Source organism: Coregonus lavaretus (genome assembly GCF_964263955.1).
Source record: "Coregonus lavaretus genome assembly, chromosome: 10".
NCBI classification, from domain to species: Eukaryota; Metazoa; Chordata; class Actinopteri; order Salmoniformes; family Salmonidae; genus Coregonus; species Coregonus lavaretus.
In genome coordinates this window covers 61,780,402-61,807,323 of record NC_139997.1, presented here as the reverse complement: position 1 = coordinate 61,807,323, position 26,922 = coordinate 61,780,402, and the positions used below count along the sequence as shown (strand labels likewise).

General features: G+C 44.0%; 1 protein-coding gene across 1 annotated transcript; it reads left to right on the top strand.

Moving 5' to 3' along the window:
- Nucleotides 1–829: 829 nt before the first annotated feature.
- LOC311136395 (F-box only protein 40-like) lies at nt 830–19,934 on the top strand (the record flags this gene model as incomplete). The annotated part of the gene is made up of 6 exons (XM_084170492.1): nt 830–880; nt 13,366–14,565; nt 18,317–18,603; nt 18,843–18,974; nt 19,062–19,410; nt 19,701–19,934. The coding sequence occupies 6 exons, from the start codon at nt 830–832 to the stop codon at nt 19,932–19,934; spliced, it is 2,253 nt and encodes a 750-aa protein (XP_084026618.1).
- Between the last annotated feature and the right edge of the window lie 6,988 nt (nt 19,935–26,922).

The window sequence follows — 26,922 nt, the reverse complement described above, 5'->3', positions numbered from 1 at the left end:
GAAGCCCTGGTCAGGGATTGTGCTGCATGCCTCCTCAGTGGGAAAACAGTAAAGTCTGCCCCACCCCCCCTGCAGCCTCTCTCATGGCCATCCCGTCCCTGGGAGCACATCCAGCTGGACATCTGTGGCAAGATCCATTGGCACGCAGTCCCTCACCATCAGCACTTCCTGGTGGTGGCATATGACCTCCACTCTAAGTGGCCAGAAGTGGTTCCTGTCGGAACTGTCACAGCACAGGCCATTGTGGACATCCTAAACAGCCTGTTCACAAGGTGGGGCCTACCCCTCACCCTCACCACGGACAATGGGCCCCAGCTAACCTCTGTCTAGTTCTCCTCCTATCTCAGCAACAAGGGAATCAAACACATCCGCATGGCCTACTACAACCCATAAGCTAACGGAGGGGTGAAACGCTTCAACCAAACACTGAAGAACGGCATCAGAGCTTACCTGGTCCAGGGGTGCACATTCCAAACTGCCATGAACCATACGCTAATGCACTACAGAGCAAGCAAACACACAACAACACAGGTCTCCCCGGCATCTCTCAGGCTAGGTCGTGAGATGGAACTGCAACTGGACAGACTCAGAACACAGATCGTGGTAGCACCGGTGACTAGGCGCACCCAGGCAAAGCAGGCAGTGACCAGGCACCAAAGAGCAATGAAACAGCGTTTTGACAAGGCACACAGGGTGAAGAAGCCAATCATCCAAATGTCAGACTGGGTCCGAGCCTGACGGCCTCAGCGGTGCAACAAAATAGCCTGATTCTGGTCGGACCCCTTGCAGGTCAGGTGACAACTGGGGCCCGCCACCTTCATGCTGAGCAATGGATCACGCTGGAATGCCAGCCGCCTCAGAAATATCCCTGCCCCTCAAGGTATACAAATGCCCACAAAACGGAAAACGGACATAGAGGCCAGAGACAACACCCGATGGACCTCCTCCACTACTACCACCCGAGCCCCAGCCTCTGTGGGCTCCCCAAGGGCCAGAGCCACAAGCGGTGGCGGCTGAAGAACGGCCTATGCGGGCACGAACTCGCCCTGCTCATCTGGGGGACTACTTAACCTCCTTTCATTTTTAGGCTCCGTTAGGGGTCTTAGCCAACCTCCAGGTTAATGGACTGAACTGTCTAGTTTGGAGAGTTGTTGTTTACTTCTTCCGTTAAAGGGTTAAAGTTTATTTCTTACAGGTAACACTCTAGGTTCTTGCCCTATGGACATTTTTATATATGGTACCAGTCCCTGGTTTTGGTAAGGGGGGGGGGGGGGGGGGGTAAAATTGTATGTATGGTACAACGTGCTGTACGTCGTACTGTCAGTTGTTATGGTTTATGACGGTGTGCTGCTTTATGTATGAATGGGTTGTCAGAATGAGTGGCACGTCATAAAACGTCAGAGTGATGTACAATGTGAAACTGTGCAGATGTGCTTTCTTCTACAGCTAAGCTAGATATAACAATACTTACATGTACATGGAAAGGAAGCCATAGGTGGAGTTGAATCTGTACGTCTCGTAGTTGAATATCTCAATGGCATCCCAGCCATTAGACTAACAGAGAGAGATACAAGGGAATGGTGGTTAGTGTGTGGGTCTCACTGTGTGTCACCAGCTAGATACTAAGCTAGATCTACACACTAAGCTAGATCTACACAGGCTTTTGTAAAGCTAGCCAGCTTCAGTTAGCTTCACATTCCAGGTCAGGCTTCATCCGTACTATGACGGTGGATATTGCTCGCCCGCCCGCCTGCCGCTAACTCTACCAGGCTTGTAACTGCGTGTGCATGTCGCACATTGCTAGTCCAACGCCAAACTCTTCATTGAGACAATGCTGAAACATCAATCCATGGGTGAGTCAGTGTCACATTTTAATTTGCGCCGAAATGAAAATGAAATAAAAGTTATCTTGCAAATTCAGCAGACTATGGTGTGAAATAGGCTTTTAAAGTGCCGTCTTTTTTGTATTACTTATTGTTAATGCTGTCTTTGGTGTGCTTATCAATATACGAGAACCTTTTTCCCACTCCTATCACACTTTATGCAACGGGTGGTTCTAATCCTGAATGCTGATTGGTTAAAACCGCATTACAGCCGGTGTCTATTCCACAAGTTACCACCGGCTAAATCTATGACGTTAAAATGATACTCTGTTCCATGTGACTGCGCAATCCACTGTCTTATCAGCCCAGCCATGTCATTTAGAAACTTTATCTCCACTATAAAAGCATCTAGACATTATCTCCCTTTTCTTTCAGACTAACATTTAGTTTTCAACAGCAGAGATTTGTATAAACCTTGCTGTCTTCCAACATTTGCAATATTATTTCAATATTCAAATTCGATCTCCAGCTGTCCCATAGTAATGTACGTGCCAGGACAAGACAGACAGGCAGGCAGGCAGCGTTTCTCAACCAGTCGAAATCATGAATCAGCTGGCATCATTTTAATGGATATATACAAAGAAATGTCAATTGAAAAAGGTCAAACGAAACGAAGTGCAGCTAGTTTGCCATCTTTCCAGCTTCAATTTGAAGTGATTGTGTTAGCTGTGTTGTTGGCTAGCTCCTCTGAAAAACAGTGTCCAGTGAGGTGAGATCTTGAATGGAGCCCCAGACCGAGGGTGATTGACCGTCATCTTGAACTTCTTCAATTTTCTAATAATTGCGCCAACAGTTGTTGCCTTCTCACCAAGCTGCTTGCCTATTGTCCTGTAGCCCATCCCAGCCTTGTGCAGGTCTACAATTGTATCCCTGATGTCCTTACACAGCTCTCTGGTCTTGGCCATTGTGGAGAGGTTGAAGTCTGTTTGATTGAGTGTGTGGACAGGTGTCTTTTATACAGGTAACTTGTTCAAACAGGTGCAGTTAATACAGGTAATGAGTGGAGAACAGGAGGGCTTCTTAAAGAAAAACTAACAGGTCTGTGAGAGCCGGAATTCTTACTGGTTGGTAGGTGATCAAATACTTCTGTCATGCAATAAAATGCAAATGAATTACTTAAAAATCATACAATGTGATTTTCTGGATTTTTGTTTTAGATATGTCTATGGTTGGTTGTGGCTGTGATTTGCCTTTCGCAAATTTCACAATTCAATTGCACGGAAAACTTACAGTTTGGAAAGCAAATGCTGTCCTTACTAAATGTGTAATGTGATAGGTATTATAACATTTAAAAAATGTACACACAAAAAAACATTTCATTAATGAAATATTTAATCAGTCGTCTTCCTCAGATGAAGGGAATGATGACACAATCTTTGCAAAAGGGAGGGTATCTGATTTCATTGGTCCTCAACTCGTAGCTCAGACACTTGCCACGGAGCAGGTTAGTTCTGAAGAATTCATTGCTATAGAAATGTATTTGGCTAAAAGGTGAGCCATTTTCATGGTACTGGTTATCCCGAGTTGAACTCAAAACCAAAGTTACCTTGCTAACTCCTCAAATCTGACTCGTAGTATAGGGCTCAGGATGAAGCCCTCTCTGTTGCTATCTCCTCTGTCCAACTGCTACAGCACTGTGCTCCCAGTTCACCCCCAACCAGCTGATCGCTGTGTCTGTGAATGCATCCATCCAAAAACACACACAGACACAGAGACAGAGGAGACAGAAATGTAAATCAACCATACACTAACACTATCTACAAACAATGAACAAACCAATCAGTAATGAGGAACTGATGACTCATCATAATGAGATGGTAAGTGGGTACTGAATGATAGTTGTACTGTAACATGAGGACATAAAGACAGATGGAGACATGCTCACCTCTATTGTTCCTTGCTGTGCCTCTACCTCTTTCTTCCCTTTTTCGCTTTTCTTTTCTGGTGCCCACTCCTGAAAGAGAGGTTTCATTAGACTCCTGTATATTACCCTCCAGCAGTCTCTAATAACGATCCTCTTCATCTCCTCCTGTGATGCGTCAAAGATAGACTCCATCTACTCCAGATGGAGGTTGGTCACCTCGTCCAGAACCTTCTCAAAGCGGGCTCACACCTGGGGGTGTCGCATTGGAGGGAGATGTACACATTATTACACACACCCACATACATAGATAAAGGTAGGTTTCCAGTAGAACATCATGTCATTGCAATATTACAATATTGAAAAAAGGGTAAATGTAAAAAAATATATATATTCTGTACTTACTTTGATTGGGGTTGTACTGTATTTTCAAACGTGTTGATGGATTACAGGTGGATATCCTTGATCTAGAAAATTATTTAAAAACACTACACTGCCAGAAACAAATAAAACTTTGTAAATGATAGACATTTAATCAAAGAACTGGATGGTTTCAAATACTAACTTTAATTAGATAGCTAGCTAGTTATTCTACTCATCAAGCCCTTTTAAAACAGGAAGTCAACTCGTCTATTTACAGCTAGTGTTAGACAACTAGCTAGGAATCATAGACAGGACCTGCATGTCTCTCTGGTTGATAACGTTAACTAGCTAGGTCAAAGCAATGTATAGCCAGATATTTGTATTTCTGGCATAGTCATAAATAGCTAGCTAGCTGGCTAAATAACTGGATAGTTAGCTAACGTCATAACCTTTTGGACATAGACGAGTTCTCTGACAGGTAAAAACTATTATGGGTACCATCAGCAAACAAGATAGCCTCTTCGCTCCAGGAGATGTGCACACATTGGTGTATCCAATGTGTACAGGTCTCCCAGAGAGAATAGGCTACTAGCAGGAGGAATGTAATGCTAACTAGCAAGCCTGTAGCTAGTTGTTAATGGTGTCGCATTGCAGAAGGTTGCAAGTCTGTAGCTAGCCAGCTACATTTACATTTACATTTACATTTTAGTCATTTAGCAGACGCTCTTATCCAGAGCGACTTACAGGAGCAATTAGGGTTAAGTGCCTTGCTCAAGGGCACATTTACGTCATTTAGCAGATGCTCTTAGCCAGAGCGACTCACAAATTGGTGCGTTCACCCTATAGCCAGTGGGATAACCACTTTACAATTTTTTGGGGGGGGGGGGGGGGTAGAAGGATTACTTTATCCTATCCCAGGTATTCCTTAAAGAGGTGGGGTTTCAAATGTCTCCGGAAGGTGGTGAGTGACTCCGCTGTCCTGGCGTCGTGAGGGAGCTTGTTCCACCATTGGGGTGCCAGAGCAGCGAACAGTTTTGACTGGGCTGAGCGGGAACTATGCTTCCGCAGAGGAAGGGGAGCCAGCAGGCCAGAGGTGGATGAACGCAATGCCCTCGTTTGGGTGTAGGGACTGATCAGAGCCCGAAGGTACAGAGGTGCCGTTCCCCTCACTGCTCCATAGGCAAGCACCATGGTCTTGTAGCGGATGCGAGCTTCAACTGGAAGCCAGTGGAGTGTGCGGAGGAGGGGGTCACTGCCTTGATGTTGGCGGAGAACGACAGGGTGTTGTCCAGGGTCACGCCTAGGCTCTTCGCACTCTGGGAGGAGGACACAGCGGAGTTGTCAACCGTGATGGCGAGATCATGGAACGGGCAGTCCTTCCCCGGGAGGAAGAGCAGCTCCGTCTTGCCAGGGTTCAGCTTGAGGTGGTGATCCGTCATCCATACTGATATGTCTGCCAGACATCCAGAGATGCGATTCGCCACCTGGTTATCAGAAGGGGGAAAGGAGAAGATTAGTTGTGTATCGTCAGCGTAGCAATGATAGGAGAGGCCATGTGAGGATATGACAGAGCCAAGTGACTTGGTGTATAGGGAGAAAAGGAGAGGGCCTAGAACTGAGCCCTGGGGGACATCAGTGGTGAGAGCACGTGGTGCGGAGACAGCTTCTCGCCACGCCACTTGGTAGGAGCGACCGGTCAGGTAGGACGCAATCCAGGAGTGAGCCGCGCCGGAGATGCCCAGCTCGGAGAGGGTGGAGAGGAGGATCTGATGGTTCACAGTATCAAAGGCAGCAGACAGGTCTAGAAGGACAAGAGCAGAGAGTTAGCTTTAGCAGTGCGGAGAGCCTCCGTGACACAGAGAAGAGCAGTCTCAGTTGAATGACCAGTCCTGAAACCTGACTGGTTTGGATCAAGAAGGTCATTCTGAGAGAGATAGCAAGAGAGTTGGCTAAAGACGGCACGCTCAATAGTTTTGGAAAGAAAAGAAAGAAGGGATACTGGTCTGTAGTTGTTGACATCAGTGGGATCGAGTGTTGGTTTTTTGAGAAGGGGAGCAACTCTCGCTCTCTTGAAGACGGAAGGGACATGGCCAGCGGTCAAGGATGAGTTGATCAGCGAGGTGAGGTAGGGGAGAAGGTCACCGGAGATGGTCTGGAGAAGAGAGGAGGGGATGGGGTCAAGCGGGCAGGTTGTTGGGCGGCCTGCAGTCACAAGTCGCAGGATTTTATCTGGAGAGAGAGGGGAGAAAGAAGTCAAAGCATAGGGTAGGGCAGTGTGAGTAGGACCAGCAGTGTCATTAGACTTAACAAACGAGGATCGAATGTCGTCAACCTTCTTTTCAAAGTGGTTGACGAAGTCATCCACAGAGAGAGAGGGGGGGGGGGGGGGGGGGGGGGGGGATTCAGCAGGGAGGAAAATGTGGCAAAGAGCTTCCTAGGGTTAGAGGCAGATGCTTGGAATTTAGAGTGGTAGAAAGTGGCCTTAGCAGCAGAAACAGATGAAGAAAATGTAGAGAGGAGGGAGTGAAAAGATGCCAGGTCGGCAGGGAGTTTAGTTTTCTTCCATTTCCGCTCCGCTGCCCGGAGCTCTGTTCTGTGAGCTCGCAATGAGTCATCAAGCCACGGAGCTGGAGGGGAGGACCGAGCCGGCCGGGAGGATAGGGGACACAGAGAGTCAAAGGATGCAGAAAGGGAGGAGAGGAGGGTTGAGGAAGCAGAATCAGGAGATTGGAGGGAGAAGGATTGAGCAGAGGGAAGAGATGATAGGATGGAAGAGGAGAGAGTAGTGGGAGAGAGAGAGCGAAGGTTGCGGCGGCGCATTACCATCTGTTTAGGGGCAGAGTGAGTAGTGTGGGAGGAGAGCGAGAGAGAAAAGGAAACAAAGTAGTGGTCGGAGACATGGAGGGGAGTTGCAGTGAGATTAGTAGAAGAGCAGCATCTAGTAAAGATGAGGTCAAGCGTATTGCCTGCCTTGTGAGTAGGGGGGGACGGTGAGAGGGTGAGGTCAAAAGAGGAGAGGAGTGGAAAGAAGGAGGCAGAGAGAAATGAGTCAAATGTGGACATAGGGAGGTTGAAATCCCCCAAAACTGTGAGGGGTGAGCCATCCTCAGGAAAGGAACTTATCAAGGCGTCAAGCTCATTGATGAACTCTCCAAGGGAACCTGGAGGGCGATAGATGACAAGGATATTAAAGCTTAAATGGGCTAGTGACTGTGACAGCATGGAATTCAAATGAGGAGATAGACAGATGGGTTAGGGGAAAAATTGAGAATGTCCACTTGGGAGAGATGAGGATTCCTGTGCAACCACCCCTCTGACCAGATGCTCTCTGGGTATGCGAGAACACATGGTCAGACGAGGAGAGAGCAGTAGGAGTAGCAGTGTTTTCAGTGGTAATCCATGTTTCCGTCAGCGCCAGGAAGTCGAGGGACTGGAGATTAGCATAGGCTGGGATGAAGTCAGCTTTGTTGGCAGCAGAACGGCAGTTCCAGAGGCTGCCTGAGACCTGGAACTCCAGGTGTGGGGTGCGTGCAGGGACCACCAGGTTAGAGAGGCAGCAGCCACGCGGTGTGGGGCGTTTGTGTAGCCTGTGCAAAGAGGAGAGAACAGGGATAGGCAGAGGCATAGTTGACAGGCTGTAGCAAATGGCTACAATAATACATAACTTGGCTAGTTAATTGTCTGTGACCTAACGTTAGCTAGCTAGCTTGTTAGATAGCTAATTCGCTAGCTAACGTGTCTGCTAATATCGCCGATTCAACTTTACTTCCCATGCATTTAGCCACCTGCTGTGCATTTAGCAACCTGCTGTACGGGTAGTAAACTGTAGAAAAAATAAATCCATTGCGGAATGTACTGTTTATTTATTTTTACAAAAAACAACAGATAAATTAAAAAAACATCTCACTCCTTCAGTCACAGTCCAAACCAAATCAAATACCTACACAGGCTCAGGGGCCTGGAAGGGGGGGAACATCTTCATTGCGTATTCCCTGCAATGCTTCGGCTATTAAAACAACACATTTCACTGCCACTATCTGGTGTATCTAATAATTCCCTCAGACCCAAAAACCTTTTAGCCGCACCTACAATTATGTCTAATTATTAGACTTCTTGTTTTTTTGGGAGTACAATTAATCACCTGCGCAATAAACGCCAAAACGCACCTTCTTTACAATAAATGTATCAGTATCCCTCAACTGTTGAGCGACATTCTGAACCGGCTGCGGGTCATCCACTGCCATAGATTCCTCAGCTCCACTTGCTCCTTCAACTATAGTATTTCCCACTCCTCTCTGTAGGAGATCTGTTGTGCAGCTCAGACCCTTCCAAATTCTACCTCCTTTGCCCTTGCAGGGCACTCCGAGAATTCGGCAACGTGATTTCCACCACAATTGCTACACAGTACATCATCACATTCTTCAACTACATGTTGATTCCGTCGACACACATTTGAGACATGGCCATACTTTTTGCAATTTCGGCACTGTAACGGTTTATTTACGAAGGCTCTTACAGCGTATCTCATGTATCCCATCTTTACATCAAACATCAGTAAAACCGACTGGCTTCCTCCATTCTTTCCATACTCTACATGGTGCAGGCGCCGTGCTCCCACCACTCCTGGAATCTTCTTCTTAAAACATGAAGCCTCAATGTCCCACCTTTAATTCACACCTTTAATTGATGCCCTGCTCCAAAAATCTAAGCTCTCCACTTCATAATATTATGTTGCCAACTTATGGACCCACAAAGCTTTCTCCTTCTGCTCTTCCGAGAGGCATGAAAACCACTCCTGGTATCTCTGAATGATTCTACCTTTCCTAATGCATCCTTTATCATCTTTGTGATCTCAAATGGATCTCCCAAGTATACATAATTATTAACAAATTGCACTTCACCGATGATCATTTACAACTTTTGCTATTTTAGCTCTATCTTACATTTCCACAGTCTTCCACTCACTCTCGCCGAGCTTCCTCAATGCGCCATCAGAATCAAGCAGCACTTCTGCTTCCACCATGATTCCGTACAGCTCGGGGCTGGCACCAGAACAAATCAGTTGGATGGGCATTTGATTTCCATAGGGGGGCACGTTTTTTCACCGGACCTCCTATTTTTTTTATGGGTGTTATAGTAAAGACCATAGGCGGCACCTGAGTTTCAAGTTTGGGGAAGTTTACAATTTATCCTACCATTTCTACTGATCTGCATGCCAGTCATGATCATTTTTATATCTGCATTTTCGTGGAACAGTTTCATTTCAATAATAGCGTTTTTGTTTCTCAAAATCATTGTGATGTGGTTAATCATAAAAATCTTAATTAAAAATGATAAAAATGTAAAAGTAAAAATTCAGCTAAAGCGAGAGCACCAGCCTCTGCCATATGGACACATTGACACACCGTGATCCATTGGCAACTAAATAAATAAGATTGGAACAAACAATTCCTCATCAATCTACTCACAATACCCCATAATGGAAAAGCGAAAAAAGGTTTTTAGAAATTTTTGCAAATGTATTAAAAAGAACAAAACAGAAATACCTTTTTTACATGATTATTCAGACCCTTTGCTATGAGACTCGAAATTGAGCTCAGGTGCATCCTGTTCACATTGATCATCCTTGAGATGTTTCTACAACTTGATTGGAGTCCACCTGTGGTAGATTCAATTGATTGGACAGGAATGGAAAGGCACACACCTGTCTCACAGGTCCCACAGTTGACAGTGCATGTCAGAGCAAAAACCAAGCCATGAGGTCGAAGGAATTGTCGATAGAGCTCTGAGACGGGATTGTGTCGAGGCACAGATCTGGGGAAGGGTACCAAAACATTTCTGCAGCATTGAAGGTCCCCAAGAACACAGTGGCCTCCATCATTCTTAAATGGAAGACGTTTGGAACCATCAAGACGCTTCCTAGAGCTGGCCGCCCGGCCTAACTGAGCAATCGGGGGAGAAGGGCCTTGGTCAGGGAGGTGATCAAGAACCCGTTGGTCACTCTGACAGAGCTCCAGAGCTCCTCTGTGGAGATGGGAGAACCTTCTAGAAGGACAACCATCTCTGCAGCACTCCACCAATCAGGACTTTATGGTAGAGTGGCCAGACGTAAGCCACTCCTTAGTAAAAGGCACATGACAGCCACTTGGAGATTGCCAAAAGGCACCTAAAGGACTGTCAGACCATGAGCAACAAGATTCTCCGGTCTGATGAAACCAAGATTGAATTCTTTGGCCTGAATGCCAAGTGTCACGTCCGGAGGAAACCTGGCACCATCCCTACGGTGTAGCATGGTGGTGGCAGCATCATGCTGTGCAGATGTTTTTCAGCAGAGCTAGGACTTGAACCCGATCGAACATCTCTGGAGAGACCTGAAAATAGCTGTTTAGTGATGCTCCCCATCCAACCTGACAGAGTTTGAGAGGATCGGCAGAGAAGAAAGGGAGAAACTCCCCAAATACAGGTGTGCCAAACTTGTAGCGTCATACCCAAGAAGACTCAAGGCTGTAATCGCTGCCAAAGGTGCTTCAACAAAGTACTGAATAAAGGGACTGAATACTTACACTACTAGTGAAAAGTTTGGACACACCTACTCATTCAAGTGTTTTTCTTTATTTTTACTATTTTTTACATCGTAGACTAATAGGGAAGACATCAAAACATTATCTTCACTATTATTCTACAATGTAGAAAATAGCAAAATAAAGAAAAACCTTTGAATGAGTAGGTGTGTCCAAACTTTTGACTGGTACTGTATGTAAATGTAATATTTCAGTTTTTTATATTTAATACATTTGCAAAAAATTCTAAATACCTGTTTTTGCGTCATCATTATGGGATATTGTGTGTAGATGAGAGAAAAAACGAAACTATTTAATCAATTTTAGAATAAGGCTGTAACATAACAAAATGTGGAAAAGTAAAGTGGTCTGAATACTTTCCGAATGCACGGTAGGGCTAAAGCCGACAAATGAAAACAGTAGAAAATATCCTGATAAGAATTCTGGTTATTTCAATCGCATTCATCTCTCTGCTCCGCCTGTCTGCCTTCCTTTCTATCTGTCTTGACTTGAGCTATCGCTAGTGAATTGCATCATTGTATCAAATCAATCAACTGGTACCAAATTAAATCTTAGGATAGAAGCAAGGGGAAATAATGTGCGAGTTAAGATGAGATGATTTGGACAGCAACATGAACATGATGATATTCCTATGAAGGCTTTGTGATAATGGAACTGTTGGCAGGCATAGTGTGCCTGTGACGGCCAATACAGCACGGCTTGGTACACTGCTCGTCCAATCAGGATCCAAACAACAGCAAAATGATCTTAAAAAAACGGATTAAACAACATCTAAAACACATCATGGGGGAAGTTAGGTAATGTGATAAATGTATTCCTTTTATGCAAATGTATGCACATTTAAATCATTATATTGTTCAGAAACTACACTGAACAAAAATATAAACGCAACATGTGAAGTGTTGTTCCCATGTTTCATGAGCTGAAATAAAAGATCCCAGAAATGTTCCATACGCACAAAAGCTTATTTCTGTAACTTGGGTGTTGCAAGCAAACACCCAAGTTACAGATGGGATCATCTTCATATCAGTCATAATTCAACTTCACACACAATACAACAAACAGTCCATCCAAAGTCTTCAATAATTTCTATGATGAGTGTCTGTTGGCTGTCATGGACAAAGTGGAGGTGAAATAAAAGATCCTGGAAATTTTCCACAAGCACAAAAAGCATATTTCTCTAAAATATTGTGCCCCAATTTGTTTACATCCCTGTTAGTGAGCATTTCTCCTTTGCCAACATAATCCTCCACCTGACAGGCGTGGCATATCAAGAAGCTGATTAAACAGCATGATCATTACACAGGTGCACCTTGTGCCGGGGACAATAAAATGCCACTCTAAAATGTGCAGTTTTGTCACACAACGCAATGCCACAGATGTCTCAAGTTTTGAGGGAGCGTGCAATTGGCATGCTGACTGCAGGAATGTCTCACAACCGCAGACCATGTGTATGGCGTCATGTGGGTGAGCGGTTTGCTGAATTCAACGTTGTGAACAGAGTGCCCCATGGTGGCGGTGGGACAACGAACTCAATTGCATTTTATCGATGGCAATTTGAATGCAAAGAAATACCGTGACTAGATCCTGAGGCCCATTGTGAGGCCCATTCTTTTAAGGTATCTGTGACCAACAGATGCATATTTGTATTCCCAGTCATGTGAAATCTATAGATTAGGGCCTAATGAATTTATTTCAACTGACTGATTTCCTCAAATGAACTAACTCAGTAAAACCTTTGAAATTATTGCATGTTGCGTTTATATTTTTGTTCATTGTATTTTAAACATGTTTTTACTTGTTGATAGACAGTGACTAGAGGTAACAGGAAAGACATGAGAAAACATGGACTACATTCCGATTCTCTACCCTAGCCAGAAGTGCGCACTTGTTTGAGGAATATGGTGGAAACTCCCTCCAGGCATGCTTGCACCAATCCAATGCGTTTAAATGCATAAGGGGGAGTGAATGAGTGCACACTTCTGGACAAGGGAAGATAATAAGAACACAGACGTTGTGTCAAATAGGTAGTGGGACGGATTCGCCCATGGGGGTGGTGGGACTAACCGCTGGACCACCCCCAGGCCTCTAGCTGACAATGTCAATTCTTGTTTTATGGTTGTGTACATGGAGGGAGTGGGGCATAACAGTGACTATATTATGATTACATGTCTTTACGGCAGATTTATGACAGATTACTTGCCAACAAAGTTAATGTGATTCTCATGATTGTCAGTGTTATATCTGCCCTGTTATTGTTTGTTGTTATTACCTCTACCTTTAGGCAAGTTGACACAAAACAACTTTATTGACTTATGATATCAATTATTTGTTTTTCAGGATATTCAACAATTATATGACACACTGAAGTTCTGTGGGTATGGTAAGTTCAAAATTAATTTGAACTAAAAATGAATCAAATTTCAATAGCTATTGAAACCAAATAAAGACAATCATAAAATAGGAAGTTAAAACAGAGTTCATGTTTTTGATTGAGAGTAGTTTTGACTCTTTGCCTGTGTTCTTTGCCTATGACTACCTCTCTCTTGCTTTGTCCCTCACTCCCTTCCTCCCTCTCACCCTCTGTCTCTGTTTTTCTCGCTCCGTCCCTCACTCTCTTGCTGTCTCTCTCATTCCCTCTACCTCCCTCTCTCCCTGTGTCTCGCCCTCCCCTAAGGTTCGTCCTTCCCGCCCACCTGGTCACCGCCACTGTGACAGCTGTTTCAACAAGTGCTGCAAGGCCCCTGTGGAGATCTCGGTGTCATGTGTGCTCATCCCCTGCCACCTGCTGTGTGGCGCCCTCTTCCACCTGTGCAAAGAGGAGGAGCATGCGCTGCTCTGCCCCAATGAGAGGGTGCCATGCCTAAACGCGGGCTTCGGCTGTCCAATCAGCATGCCCCGTTCCAGGCTGGCGGCGCACCTGCACGTCTGTCCAGCCAGCGTGGTGTGCTGCTCCATGGAGTGGAACCGCTGGCCAGCCGAGGACGCCCAGTCACACACACATACGGCCCTGCAGGAGAACCTAGTGAAGGAAGAGGAGGAGGGAGGAGGACACGGGGAGGCGCTGGACCTGGCCATGGCTCTGAGAGATCAGCACCACCTGTTCCACTCCCTGAAGATGAAGAATCTCTTCCCTGAGCTGACTGAGAGGGTGGAAGAAGAGGAGAGGGAGGAGCAGAGGAGAAGGCGGGGGAGGAGGAGGGAGAAGGAGGAGAAGGAGAGGGAGGCCCTGGAGGCACAGGGAGTGGTTGGAGGAGTGTCTTTCCCTAACAGGGTAGGCTGTGGGTCTCCTGCTGATCGAGGATGGTATGGACCCCTCCCTGAGAATATTCAGGAGGCGGTTAGGGAGAGGGACAGAGAGAGGGAGGAGGAGAGAGAGCTGACCCAGGAGGAGAGGGAGGAGCTGGCCAGGGGAAGGGGGGTAGGATCAGAGGGCCTGGTGGGCTACATCTGGGAGCGCATGTTTAACATGGAGAGGGGAGGCTGCATGATAGCTGAGGCTAACCAAGAGGCAGGGGCAGGGGGCAGAGGTCAGGGTCAAGCATCAGGGGTTAGAGGTCAAGAGACGGAGGCACATCAGTCACAGACCCTGAACACCACAGAGACACACGCACTTAATGACGCACACACAGACACATGCCCCAACTCCCAGTGTGTGGCCTGTCTGGCCGGCCCTAAGAAGAAGCAGATGTATTACTACGGCCAGCTGGAGCCCATGAAGATCAACACAGTGAGGACCTTTAAGATTCCCACCAGCTTCACGGCCAAACACACACGCATCAGGAACCCCGGACACTGGAAGAGGGTGGATGTGGCCGTGGACACCAGCGACCTGGGGGTGGAGCCACAGGACATGCCAATCTGGGAGGAGGTGCAGGTAAGAGTTCAAGGTGAACTCTCTGGATATCTCCAGTCAAAGTAGTTGCAGACCGACAGTCTCCCATTATAGTTCTCTAGTCTCCTACTAACATCAATTCATTGCCTAAGTGAAAATTTGGGCTCACCACTGAGGAAATTGCCGCACCTACAGTGGCTTGCGAAAGTATTAACCCCCCTTGGAATTTTTCCTATTTTGTTGCCTTACAACATGAAATTAAAATTGATTTTGGGGGGGGTTGTATCATTTGATTTACACAACATGCCTACCACTTTGAAGATGCAAAATATTTTTTGGCGTGAAACAAACAAGAAATAACACAAATAAAACAGAAAACTTGAGCGTGCATAACTATTCACCCCCCCCAAAGTCAATACTTTGTAGAGCCACCTTTTGCAGCAATTACAGCTGCAAGTCTCTTTGGGTATGTCTCTATAAGCTTGGCACATCTAGCCACTGGGATTTTTGCCCATTCTTCAAGACAAAACTGCTCCAGCTCCTTCAAGTTGGATGGGTTCCGCTGGTGTACAGCAATGTTTAAGTCATACCACAGATTCTCAATTGGATTGAGGTCTGGCCTTTGACTAGGCCATTCCAAGACATTTAAATGTTTCCCCTTAAACCACTCGAGTGTTGCTTTAGCAGTATGCTTAGGGTTATTGTCCTGCTGGAAGGTGAACCTCCGTCCCAGTCTCAAATCTCTGGAAGACTGAAACAGGTGTCCCTCAAGAATTTCCCTGTATTTAGCGCCATCCATCATTGCTTCAATTCTGACCAGTTTCCCAGTCCCTGCCGATGAAAAACATCCCCACAGCATGATGCTGCCACCACCATGCTTCACTGTGGGGATGGTGTTCTCGGGGTGATGAGAGGTGTTGGGTTTGAGCCAGATATAGCGTTTTCCTTGATGGCCAAAAAGCTCAATTTTAGTCTCATCTGACCAGAGTACCTTCTTCCATATGTTTGGGGAGTCTCCCACATGGCTTTTGGCGAACACCAAACGTGTTTGCTTATTTTTTTCTTTAAGCAATGGCTTTCTTCTGGCCACTCTTCCGTAAAGCCCAGCTCTGTGGAGTGTATGGCTTAAAGTGGTCATATGGACAGATACTCCAATCTCCGCTGTGGAGCTTTGCAGCTCCTTCATGGTTATCTTTGGTCTCTTTGTTGCCTCTCTGATTAATGCCCTCCTTGCCTGGTCCGTGAGTTTTGGTGGGCGGCCCTCTCTTGGCAGGTTTCTTGTGGTGCCATATTCTTTCAATAAAAAAAATATGGATTTAATGGTGCCCTGTGGGATGTTCAAAGTTTCGGTTATATTTTTATAACCCAACCCTAATCTGTACTATTCCACAACTTTTTCCCTGACCTGTTTGGAGAGCTCCTTGGTCTTCATGGTGCCGCTTGCTTGGTGTTGCCCCTTGCTTAGTGGTGTTGCAGTCTCTGGGGCCTTTCAGAACAGGTGTATATATACTAAGATCATGTGACACTTAGATTGCACACAAGTGGACTTTATTTAACTAATTATGTGACTTCTGAAGGTAATTGGTTGCACCAGATCTTATTTAGGGACTTCATAGCAAAGGGGGTGAATACATATACACTCACCACTTTTTCGTTATTTATGTTTGAGAATTTTTTTTCATTTCACTTCACCAATTTGGACTATTTTGTGTATGTCAATTAGATGGAATCCAAATAAAAATCAATTTAAATTACAGGTTGTAATGCAACATAATAGGAAAAACACCAAGGGGGATGAATACTTTTGCAAGGCACTGTATTTTGAGTAATTCCTGTCCTAGAGCGGAAATTCTCATTTAGGTTCCACCTCAAAGACTGACGCAGGATGCTAATACATATTCAGGAATTGGGGGTGGGAACGTTGTGGTGATTTCCATGTGTAGCAGAGAAATAACAACAAATAAGATACTGACTGACAGTTGTCAGAGTAACAAGCTAGCTAGCTACAGTGGGGAGAACAAGTATTTGATACACTGCCGATTTTGCAGGTTTTCCTACTAACAAAGCATGTAGAGGTCTGTAATTTTTATCATAGGTACACTTCAACTGTGAGAGACGGAATCTAAAACAAAAAATACAGAAAATCACATTGTATGATTTTTAAGTAATTAATTTGCACAAAAGCAATAATGGCATTATAATGAATATAAATGTCGATATGACAGCAGTCATAAATAGTCAATTATTGTCAGCTCATGCTTACATGGTTTCACGCAATGGCATCAGTTGGATTTCATTTAGCGCTTATCCCTTGTGCTAACAGTCGACACAAATCTTCACCCCTTTCACTTGCTTGACACACTTCCCACAAACACGTCACTTGCAGGTGACACAAGTGTCTTGGGTTCTGTTCTTTGTGCATCTGGTCACAAGGCACTGTCTCCTCCCTGGAAGCTTGGAGAATTTGACATGCATAAAGGCTCCCATGGAATCTTTGCTGCTGCCTTGGCCCTCATATGTCTCTCACGTAGCCCACATGCCAGACTCATGATGATGTCTCTCCAAAACATCCACACCAACCTGTGGAACAGAATAGAGCAGAAAACATTAGGATGATTTTTCCATCAGAAAAAAAACTTGTTATACAGAAGAGAATAATGCATTGCATAAGTTTATCTATATATATGGCGATGGGTATTATATAATATTGACATACCTTTGATTGTAGCAGCGCTAACGCAGCATGTGCATCCATTCGTCTTGGTCTTCTTGCTATTGTAAATTACGCACTCTCTCACTGTGTACTCCATGTAGGCCAGAGTAGATTCATAAGACTGCTTGGATTTTGGTGGACTGATATAGGGTACATACCATTTTGAGATTATAATTTGAATATACAAATACAATACAATAACCCGCCTTGTTCTTCATTCACAATTGGTGATTACACATAATTATGCATCATTCACTTCCCCTTGCTCATCAAGGCAAAGGTTGGCTATTTGAAGAATCTCAAATATAATATGTATTTTGATTTGTTTAAAACTTTTTTGGTAACTACATGATTCCAAATGTGTTATTTCATAGTTTTGATGTCTTATTCTACAATGTAGAAAATAGTAAAAATAAAGAAAAACCCTTGAATGAGTAAGTGTGTCCAAACTTTGACTGGTACTGTATATACTTATTTAGGAAAAGTCAAGGACGGAGGAGGGCATGATTTAGAAAATAGTAGAGTAATAAAATAAATAAATTCATGAGCAGTCAAAATGACTGCGTTAGCGGTTCTAGTGTTAAGTAGACCGGAACTGACAATTTTTCTAAAATGGTAAACGGTCTTAGTGAACTATCTTCATTTATCCACCATCTTTGCTGTAGCCAAAGATAATCTATTATTTTGCTCAGCTCAGTGGTGACTTGCGAACTTTGCAGGTGTTTCTGATTAATAAACAATTCCATGCTGGTGGGTGGTACCATTCAAATTAAACCCAGCACTGAAACGAAATGTAGGCGAAAAATAATTTACACGTCATTTCATAGGAAAAGACACGTCATTGGCACAAATTTGCACAAAGCGGGCAGTTCGGTTCTGTCACTTCAAGCCCAAATACATCATACTTTGACTAAAACAATGACTTATTTACTTATATCATGGGTAAGCTCTGGCCATTTTCTTTCAGCTCAAAAAAGTGGATTTCTACTGGTTGGTGTGGGTGTTTAATCTTGTCCAGCAACAGTGTAAAAGGTTAGGATTGCATATTACTCCCAAACTCTTCCTGCATGTATCCTCCAGGCCAGTCTGCTGTGTTCTCTGGAGAAGGAGCTGAGGGGTCACCTAATCGCTGAGTCACAGTCCAGCGACGCTCTCCTGAGCGACACGGGGACGCAGACCTACGCCTTCCTGTCAGCTCCGTTCGGTCGTGACACCTCATTGGCCAGTCTGACGGAGGACCGCCCCCTCCAGCTCCACCTCCAACTGCAGGCGAAGAGTGTGACGACCCGACACAACAAGACTAGCTCCGCCTTCACCTTCCTCTGTGGACACTCCTTCCAGCGCAGAGAGTTCCCCAAGCACTTCAGGTACTCCAAACACTTCAGGTAGCCCAAACACTTCAGGTATCTCAAACACTTCCAACGGAGAGAGTGCCGCAAAAACGTAATGTACTCAAAACACTTCAGTTACCCCAAACACTTCAGGTACCCCAAACATTTCAGGTACCTGACACTCTGTCATGTAGTAGCCTTGATATGGCTGTACAGCCTCCTTTAGTATGGTGTCTAGACAAATAAAAGGAATGTTCCTCATCATTATTATTCAGGAACGTGCACACCGACATACAGATGTGCGCTAGTGGCTGGTTTGAGCAGAGGTGTCCCCTGGCCTACCTGGGCTGCACCTACAGCCAGAGGAGGTTCCAGCCCTCCACACACACCGCCACCGTCACCTACAAGTAAGAAAGCTCCCTCATAGAAATATACAGACTGCCCTTACCCTTACCTTGACCCTGACAATAACTCTATCTAACCTGTACCTCCAGCCAAGAGCTTAGTAGCTTCAGCCTGAGACCCAGTGTCCCTGCCTCTCTAAATGAGGAACCCCAACACTCCAAGTCCCAGCCTGCTCAAGAACCAGTCTCAAACCTCAGGAGGCGAAGGTCGAGGGGAGGAGGAGGAGGGGACTGGGACTCTCTGAGCGCTCTGCCCTACGAGGTGCTGTACCACATGACCAGCTTCCTGGACAGCCTGTCCCTGTCCCAACTGGCCCTGGTTTCCCGCCTCATGAGGGAGGTGTGTTCCTCTCTGCTGCAGGACAGGGGGATGGTCTCCCTCCTCTGGGAGAAGAAGACCTACAAGACTGGCATGGCCAAGTGGAAGGCCAAGAAGGTGGTGAGTTAGCCGAGACAGGAGAAGTCTCTATCTTACTTTTTTACGGTGCTTTTCCTTTGTTGATTTCCTCTTCTCTCTATTCCTTCCTCCTCTCATCTTCCCCTCCCCTGTACTCTCCCTCCACACCTCCCCTCCCCTGTACTCTTCCTCCACACCTCCCCTCCCCTGTACTCTTCCTCCACACCTCCCCTCCCCTGTACTCTCCCTCCACGCCGCCCCTCCCCTGTACTCTCCCTCCACGCCTCCCCTCCCCTGTACTCTCCCTCCACGCCTCCCCTCCCTCTGCCCAGGTGTGGCAGTTCAGTACACTGTTCTCTCCAGTGGAAGCATGGTGTTTCGACAACGATGTACCCTCCATGTCAGACCACCTGAAGGTGTGCCCTTACTATGAGATGGAGCCCAGGACCGAGCGTGTGCTCCTGCCTCACATTGTCAACAACAAAATAAACACAGACACACAAAGCAAGAGCAATAGTCTGGTCACCCTGTTCCAGAAGAAGAAGACTTTGAATAGTGTTTCATAAAATTTTATAGTGGTTCATAAGCTTTGAATAGTAGTTCATAAGGTTTGAATAGTGGTTCATTTGTGCTGCACCTACAATCATCTACCCTGAGTGCCAGTCTGTTTGTGCCATCATGCCAACTCCTTGTCACTCATTGTCATGCCAAACATGTATGGCTTGACAATGACAACAATAGAGTTGGCAAGAGCATAAACAGGTCAAAGACCAGGTTAGCGATCCACTTAAAGAGCCACTGAACACGTTGATTGGCATGTGCGTTTTTCTGTTGCTCATTAGAAAAATGAGATTTCAGTCTTAGAAGTGTGTTTCCTGACCGATTCCGCGCTTGGTTAATGATGTTTGTCCCCCATGAGACACTGCGGAAGCCTATTTCACTTCCTCAAAATCCCCAGAATGAATCTAAGATAACTCAAGAAATCTATAATTAATTTTGACGTTTTTGCCGAGGATGTTTAGTTGCACATATTTACATCTAACTAAGGCGTTTGGTGCAGTATTTCTCAAGTAAAAAAATGTTGGTGACGTGTTGTCTTATGTAAACAAAGTCGAAGCAGCTGGGCAGGTTTGTTTCACTGTCTATGCTATTGGATAGAGAGCAATCACTGCAGCTGTTCACTCCATGTTAGTGGGCAAATGGACATCTTCAAATCAAAACCCAACCTTCATTTAACCGTTGTTCCAAACTCAAGAGTACCCCCAACACTACAGCAAACATTTTGTTGTAACCCTGGAGAAGAACACCTTTCTACCATGCTAGAGCTGCCCCAGTCAACTGTAATTGCTGTTATTGTGAAGTGGAAACATCTAGGAGTGGTAGGCCACACAAGCTTACAGAATGGGACCGCCGAGTGCTGGAGTTCTCTGGAGTGATGAATCATCTGACACCATCACCAACGGACAAATCTGGGTTTGGCGGATGCCAGGAGAACGCTACCTTCCCGAATGCATAGTGCCAACTGTAAAGTTTGGTGGAAGTGGAATAATGGTCTGGGGCTGTTTTTCATGGTTCGGGCTAGGCACCTTAGTTCCAGTGAAGGGAAATCTTAATGCTACAGCATACAATGACATTGTAGACGATTCTGTGCTTCCAACTTTGTGGCAACAGTTTGGGGAAGTCCCTTTCCTGTTTCAGCATGACAATGCCCCCGTGCACAAAGCGAGGTCCATACAGAAATGGTTTGTCGAGATCGGTGTGGAAGAACTTGAAAGGCCTGCACAGATCCCTGACCTCAACCCCATCGAACACCTTTGGAATTAATTGGAAAGCCGACTGCGAGCCAGGCCTAATCGCCCAACATCAGTGCCCAACCTCACTAATGCTCTTGTGGCTGAATGTAAGCAAGTCCCCGCAGCAATGTTCCAACATCTAGTGGAAAGCCATCCAAGAAGACTGGAGGCTGTTATAGCATATTAATGGCCATGATTTTGGAATAATAAAAGAATTAGACAGCCCACAATTCTTCATCATCATTACACTATTGTTCTAAATTCAATCATCCTCATCATCATTCAGATCAATCAAATCCAATCACCATCTTCACCCTCCTCATTATTCAGTTCATTGAAGTCACATTCACCATTATCAGTTTCTATCTGCTTTCTATCACCCATTCATCCATTGACGACAGAATAGCATATTTTAAGTTTAATTTGATTATGTTACCAGTTTTTGCTTAATAGCCAGAGCAATGCTGCCGAGTGAGTGGTCATGTGTTGAATGCATGGACAGCATGGATATAGAGCTGCACCTCTTGAATTTTGAGTGATTTGACAAAGGTTAGTGTCATAGAAACTGCAGAATATGCTCTTTCTGATACTATATAGAAATCAAAATGTTTTAAATGGATGTAACTCTGAAGGAGGATTTTATAAATTGATGCTCCTTTCCCTGCATCTGTAAATTAGAATAGAATAGAACAGAATAAAACTTGATTGTCCATCCAGAATGGACATTTTCCTTTGGCATCACATTACATTAAAATAATCGCATACACATACGTTCTCACATCATACACATTTAAACCAGTCAGTCCATCATATTGCATACACTAAAAATATAGAGGACATTAGTAATAGAGTTATAGTAAATACAACAGTCCCATAACAACTTATTTTTACAAAGTAAAACGTAAAAGATAATGGTATCAACCCGCGAGATGCGCGGTAAAATTATAACACAAACTCATCTATACACTCTTTTCTTTCTACATTAAATCAACCTCTTTACCTTATCATTCAGTTAGGCCTAATTTAAATTAAATTGTGAAGTAAGGTGCACAATTATCCCAATTCATTCATTTGTCAATCATTCAGTGAGGAGAGAGAGACGCATTAGTGCCTGGCTGCGTACCAACGTCCTCCAGCACATTGTCTTGGCGGGTGAAGTTGGCAATAGGTGTTGAAGAAAAAGGTTAAAAAGGCTCTAAATACTTTTCTGTTTGTGATTTCAAAATTCTGACAGTTGAGCGCTGTAAAATACAAACATTCAGGAAAAGTCAGGGAAGGAGCAGGCAATTTTTGGGGGAAGATTTTTTTAACAAAATCAAACATCAGTGGCCGTTGGCCTATGGTGGTTCTAGTGTTAAAGGGATAGTTCACACAAATTACAAAATGACATATTGGTTTCCTTACCCTGTAAGCAGTCTATGAATGAGATAAGACAGCAATCCATGCTTGGGTTTTGTTTACCTGGTCACTGTCTCCAACTTTTTAGCATTTCTAGCACAAAATCAATGTAAGTGAATATCCGTGATGTTAGCATTTTTCGCATTTCATTTCTAAATCATCTTAAAGTAACTTTATTGAGCTATACAATCAAATTTTTATAATTTGGGATGATTTGGAAATGGAACATGGAAATGCTTATACCGGGGATTTCCACTTGCATTGGTTTCATGCTAAAAATGCTAAACAAAACCAAAGGATGGATTGCTATCTTACCTTGTCCATCGACCGCTAGCATGCTAGCAGATACCCATAGACTTCCAGTCATTGCGCTAACGCTAGTTATCAATTGCTCTAGCGCTATTTAGCAACTTCCATCAAACCGCACGCAGAGACATACAAATGGTATCCACGAGTTCATCTGACTCTGGGGAAGTAGATAATCCCGATGTATCCCTTTAACAAGTAATACATTTTTTCTCAAAAAGGTAGTGGTCAAAATGATTGACACCCCTAAAGATTCTTATAAATAAAGTAGTCAAGTGTTTAGTATTTGGCCCCATATTCCTAGCATGCAATGACTACTTCAAGGTTGTGACCCTACAAACTTGTTGGATGCATTTGCAGTTCGTTTTGGTTTTGTTTCAGATTATTTTTTGCCCAGTATAAATGAAATGGTAAATAATGTATTACATCATTTTGGAGTCACTTTTATTGTAAGATATGCTAACCTCCCCTGTTATGGGTAATGGTGAGAGGTTAGCATATCCTGGGGGTATGATCTTTGACCCTCTAACTTTCTCACTCATCATTCCCCGGGACCACCAATAAACACACAAAAAAAAATGTATGCAAGCATGACTGTAAGTCGCTTTGCATAAAAGCGTCTGCTAAATGGCATATTATATATTATTATATTATATTATTATTATTATTATTATTATTATTATTATATATTATATTATTCACGATTCATTCAGGATTATCCGTAATCATGGTAGCATACACATTTGTGTAGAAGTGTTTAAAAACATATTATATTCTTATTTACAATAAAAGTGACACCAAAATGATACAATACATTATTTACCATTAATTTCTATTGGGCACTAAATAATATGAAACACAACCAAAACAAACTGCAAATGAATCCAACAAATTTGTAGAGTCACAAGCTTGATTTAGTCATTGCATGCTAGCATTATGGGACCAAATACTACACTTTTGATTACTTTATTTATAAAGTATAATAAGTTTGACCCCTACCTTTTTGAAAGGAAAAAAAATATCTTAAACTGACAGATTGTGATGGGGATGTTTTATTATGTTACTTAGATTGATGCACTTGTGCGTCTCTTAAGGATTTGCCTTTATCTATGAACTTGTGGATAACATTTGTATGTCTCTGTCACGAATTCTGCCGAGACTGCTCCTCCTCCTTGCTCGGGCAGGCTTCGGCGTTCGTCGTCCCCAGAGTACTAGCTGCCACCGTTGAATGTTTCGATGTTCGTTTGGTTGGGTCTGTCTGTTACACCTGTGTCCGTTTGGGTCTGATTATGTGCCTTATAAGTTTCCTATGTTGTTTTCGTTAGTTTGTGTGTTATTTTCCGCCTGTCCGTTGGTGTCACCTGTGCAGTACTCTGGACTTTGTTTATTGTGACGCACTGTGTTGCGTTGTCGCTCGCCTCCTTGTTTTGAGGTCCTTTATTTTGTATTGTTTATACAGTTAGTAAAGTCTTGTTTGACTCAGCCTATGCGTCCTGCGTCTGACTCCTCAACCGCATCCACATCAACACTGACAGTCTCTGTGTGTAGTTTGAAGGAAGTTGTTAACGAGCGCTAGTGCAATTGCTAACTAGCGTTAACGCAATGACTGGAAGTCTATGGGTATCTGCTAGACTTTGTCATTGTGCTAATGCTGGCAGATACCCATAGACTGCCAGTCACTGCGTAAACACTAGTTAGCATTGGCTTACGAAACTACCTCTAACTTCCTTCATAATGGACACAGAGACATAAAAATGGTATCCACAAGTTCATCTGACTCTGGGGAAGTAGACAAAATCCGTAAGTATCCCTTTAACCCATAAAAGTCTAAGCCCTGTCTAAGATGGGGGGGGGGGGGGGGGGGGGGTTCTACTAAGCTAAATGGAATTGCTTTAAGAAGGTCATACCAAGGATAATTTATCTATTTGATTTGGAATTTTAAGACCCCTTGAAGTATAAAAAAATATACTGTATTTAAAAAATATTTGATAAAAAATTATTTTTGGCCTTACTGCTATTAGCCCATACAAATGCATTGAATAACAGATTCACTAAATGGAACAACAGATAGTCCCCCCAAAAAATCTAAAGGAAGTTTGTTCCGAAGTGTCTAAGACATATAAGACAGATCAGGAAACACTTGTAGTTTTTATTTTTTACATGTAGTTAACGCCTTATTTTTGGCACTAAACAGCCTCCATATATACAATACTTCCTTATTTTTGGCACTAAACAGCCTCCATATATACAATACTTCCATTCATTTTTTCAACTGGTACTGGGGGACCGTCAGACGAGTCTTGTGAGGCCTGTGGGCATCCTAGAGCATAACAACCGACATGTACGTGTTCGAGAGAGTCTCACCTTCCCACAATGTGTAGGTCAAACTGTTCGGACGCTACAGACAGAAGTTGCCAGATCGGCTGTACCGACTTCAGACAAGTCCCAAGACGTTTGTAGGCCAAACTGTTCGGACGCTACAAATGATTTCGTGAGAAGACCAATTTTCCGGATGTCTCATGGTCTAACAAACACCTCTGTAGCTCTGTCACCTTTCACCATGGAAGTGTGACATCGGCGGATGCGGTGGATTGAGATGCATCCAATGCAAATAAAATGGATGTTTCTAGCTTAAACTGACGGATTTGTATGAGGATTGTTTTCTTATGTTAATTAGCTTTTTACGGGGGCGCGGACATTACATTTACATTTTAGTCATGTAGCAGACGCTCTTATCCAGAGCGACTTACAGTTAGTGAGTGCATACATTTTCATACTGGGGACATTGACTCGAGGGGGTTTTAAGGGGACAAACTACGGGTGCATAGAACAATTCTATATCTGAATGCCTGGCCTTTTTAACATACAGTACTTGGAAAATGATAGAGAGGGACTATTAAAAGTGCAGAATGTTAGTGTTTTTCAACAGAACACAGTCTTGTGTCACAGTTCAGAGATCAGTGTTGTATTTGGCTAAACTGTGTGTGCGTGTGTGTCAGGTTTAGTGTTAGTGTATCAGTGAGTAGGTAAGTCCTAGGTTGGGGTTGTGGTTGAGCTGGGATGTGGACATGAAGCTAAGGTTAGGGTTCTGGTTGTGGTTGAGGCCAGGGTTAGGGTTGAACAGAGATGTGGACATGAAGCTATGATTAGGGTTAGGTTTAAGAGGGTTTCTGTTTGTGCTGGTATCAAACCTTGGGTTGCACGGGCTTACTACAACTTTCTGCTCTGTCTGTAAATTGCAAGTCAGTCTGGTCTGGGGAGGGTGGGAGAACATTGGGTGGGTTTTTGCAAGAGGGATCAATGAAGTCCAAGAGCTCAGAGGGGTCACCCATGACAGTTCAACATTAAGAGGAAGACAAGGGTTGATTAAATGCTGAAACAAAAAATATTAAAGCATGCAAGCTGGATCAATAAATGTATAGATAAATAATTGAATAAGTAAATAATATAGTAAATCATGAAAAATCACACCAAGAGCTTAAGGGCTGCAAAAATAAGTACTATGCTAAAGGGCTTAATACAAGAAACTGAAATAAATATTGAAGACAATACCAGACAAATAAAAATATACTTTTTTTCTGAACTGCCTACTCATGTTGATGGCCCCTCTGGCTCTCCTAATTTATATTTGTATTTGTATTTATTATGGATCCCCGTTAGCTGCTGGGGTCCAGCAAAATTAAGGCATTTTCTAAAACATTACAATACGTTCACAACAGATTACACAACATGTTAAGCGAGTGACCTCAGGCCCCTACTCTACTACCACATATCTACAACACAAAATCCACATGTATGTGTGTGTTTAGTGCGGAATTTATTGTGTGTTTGCATGCATGTGTCTCTGCCTATGTTTGTGTTGCTTCACAGTCCCCGCTGTTCCATAAGGTGTATTTTTATCTGTTTCTTGTATTTAATTTTACTGCTTGCATGAGTTACTTAATGTGGAATAGAGTTCCATGTAGTCATGGCTCTATGCAGTACTGTGCACCTCCCATAGTCTGTTCTGGACTTGGGGACTGTGAAGAGACCTCTGGTGGCATGTCTTGTGGGGAAT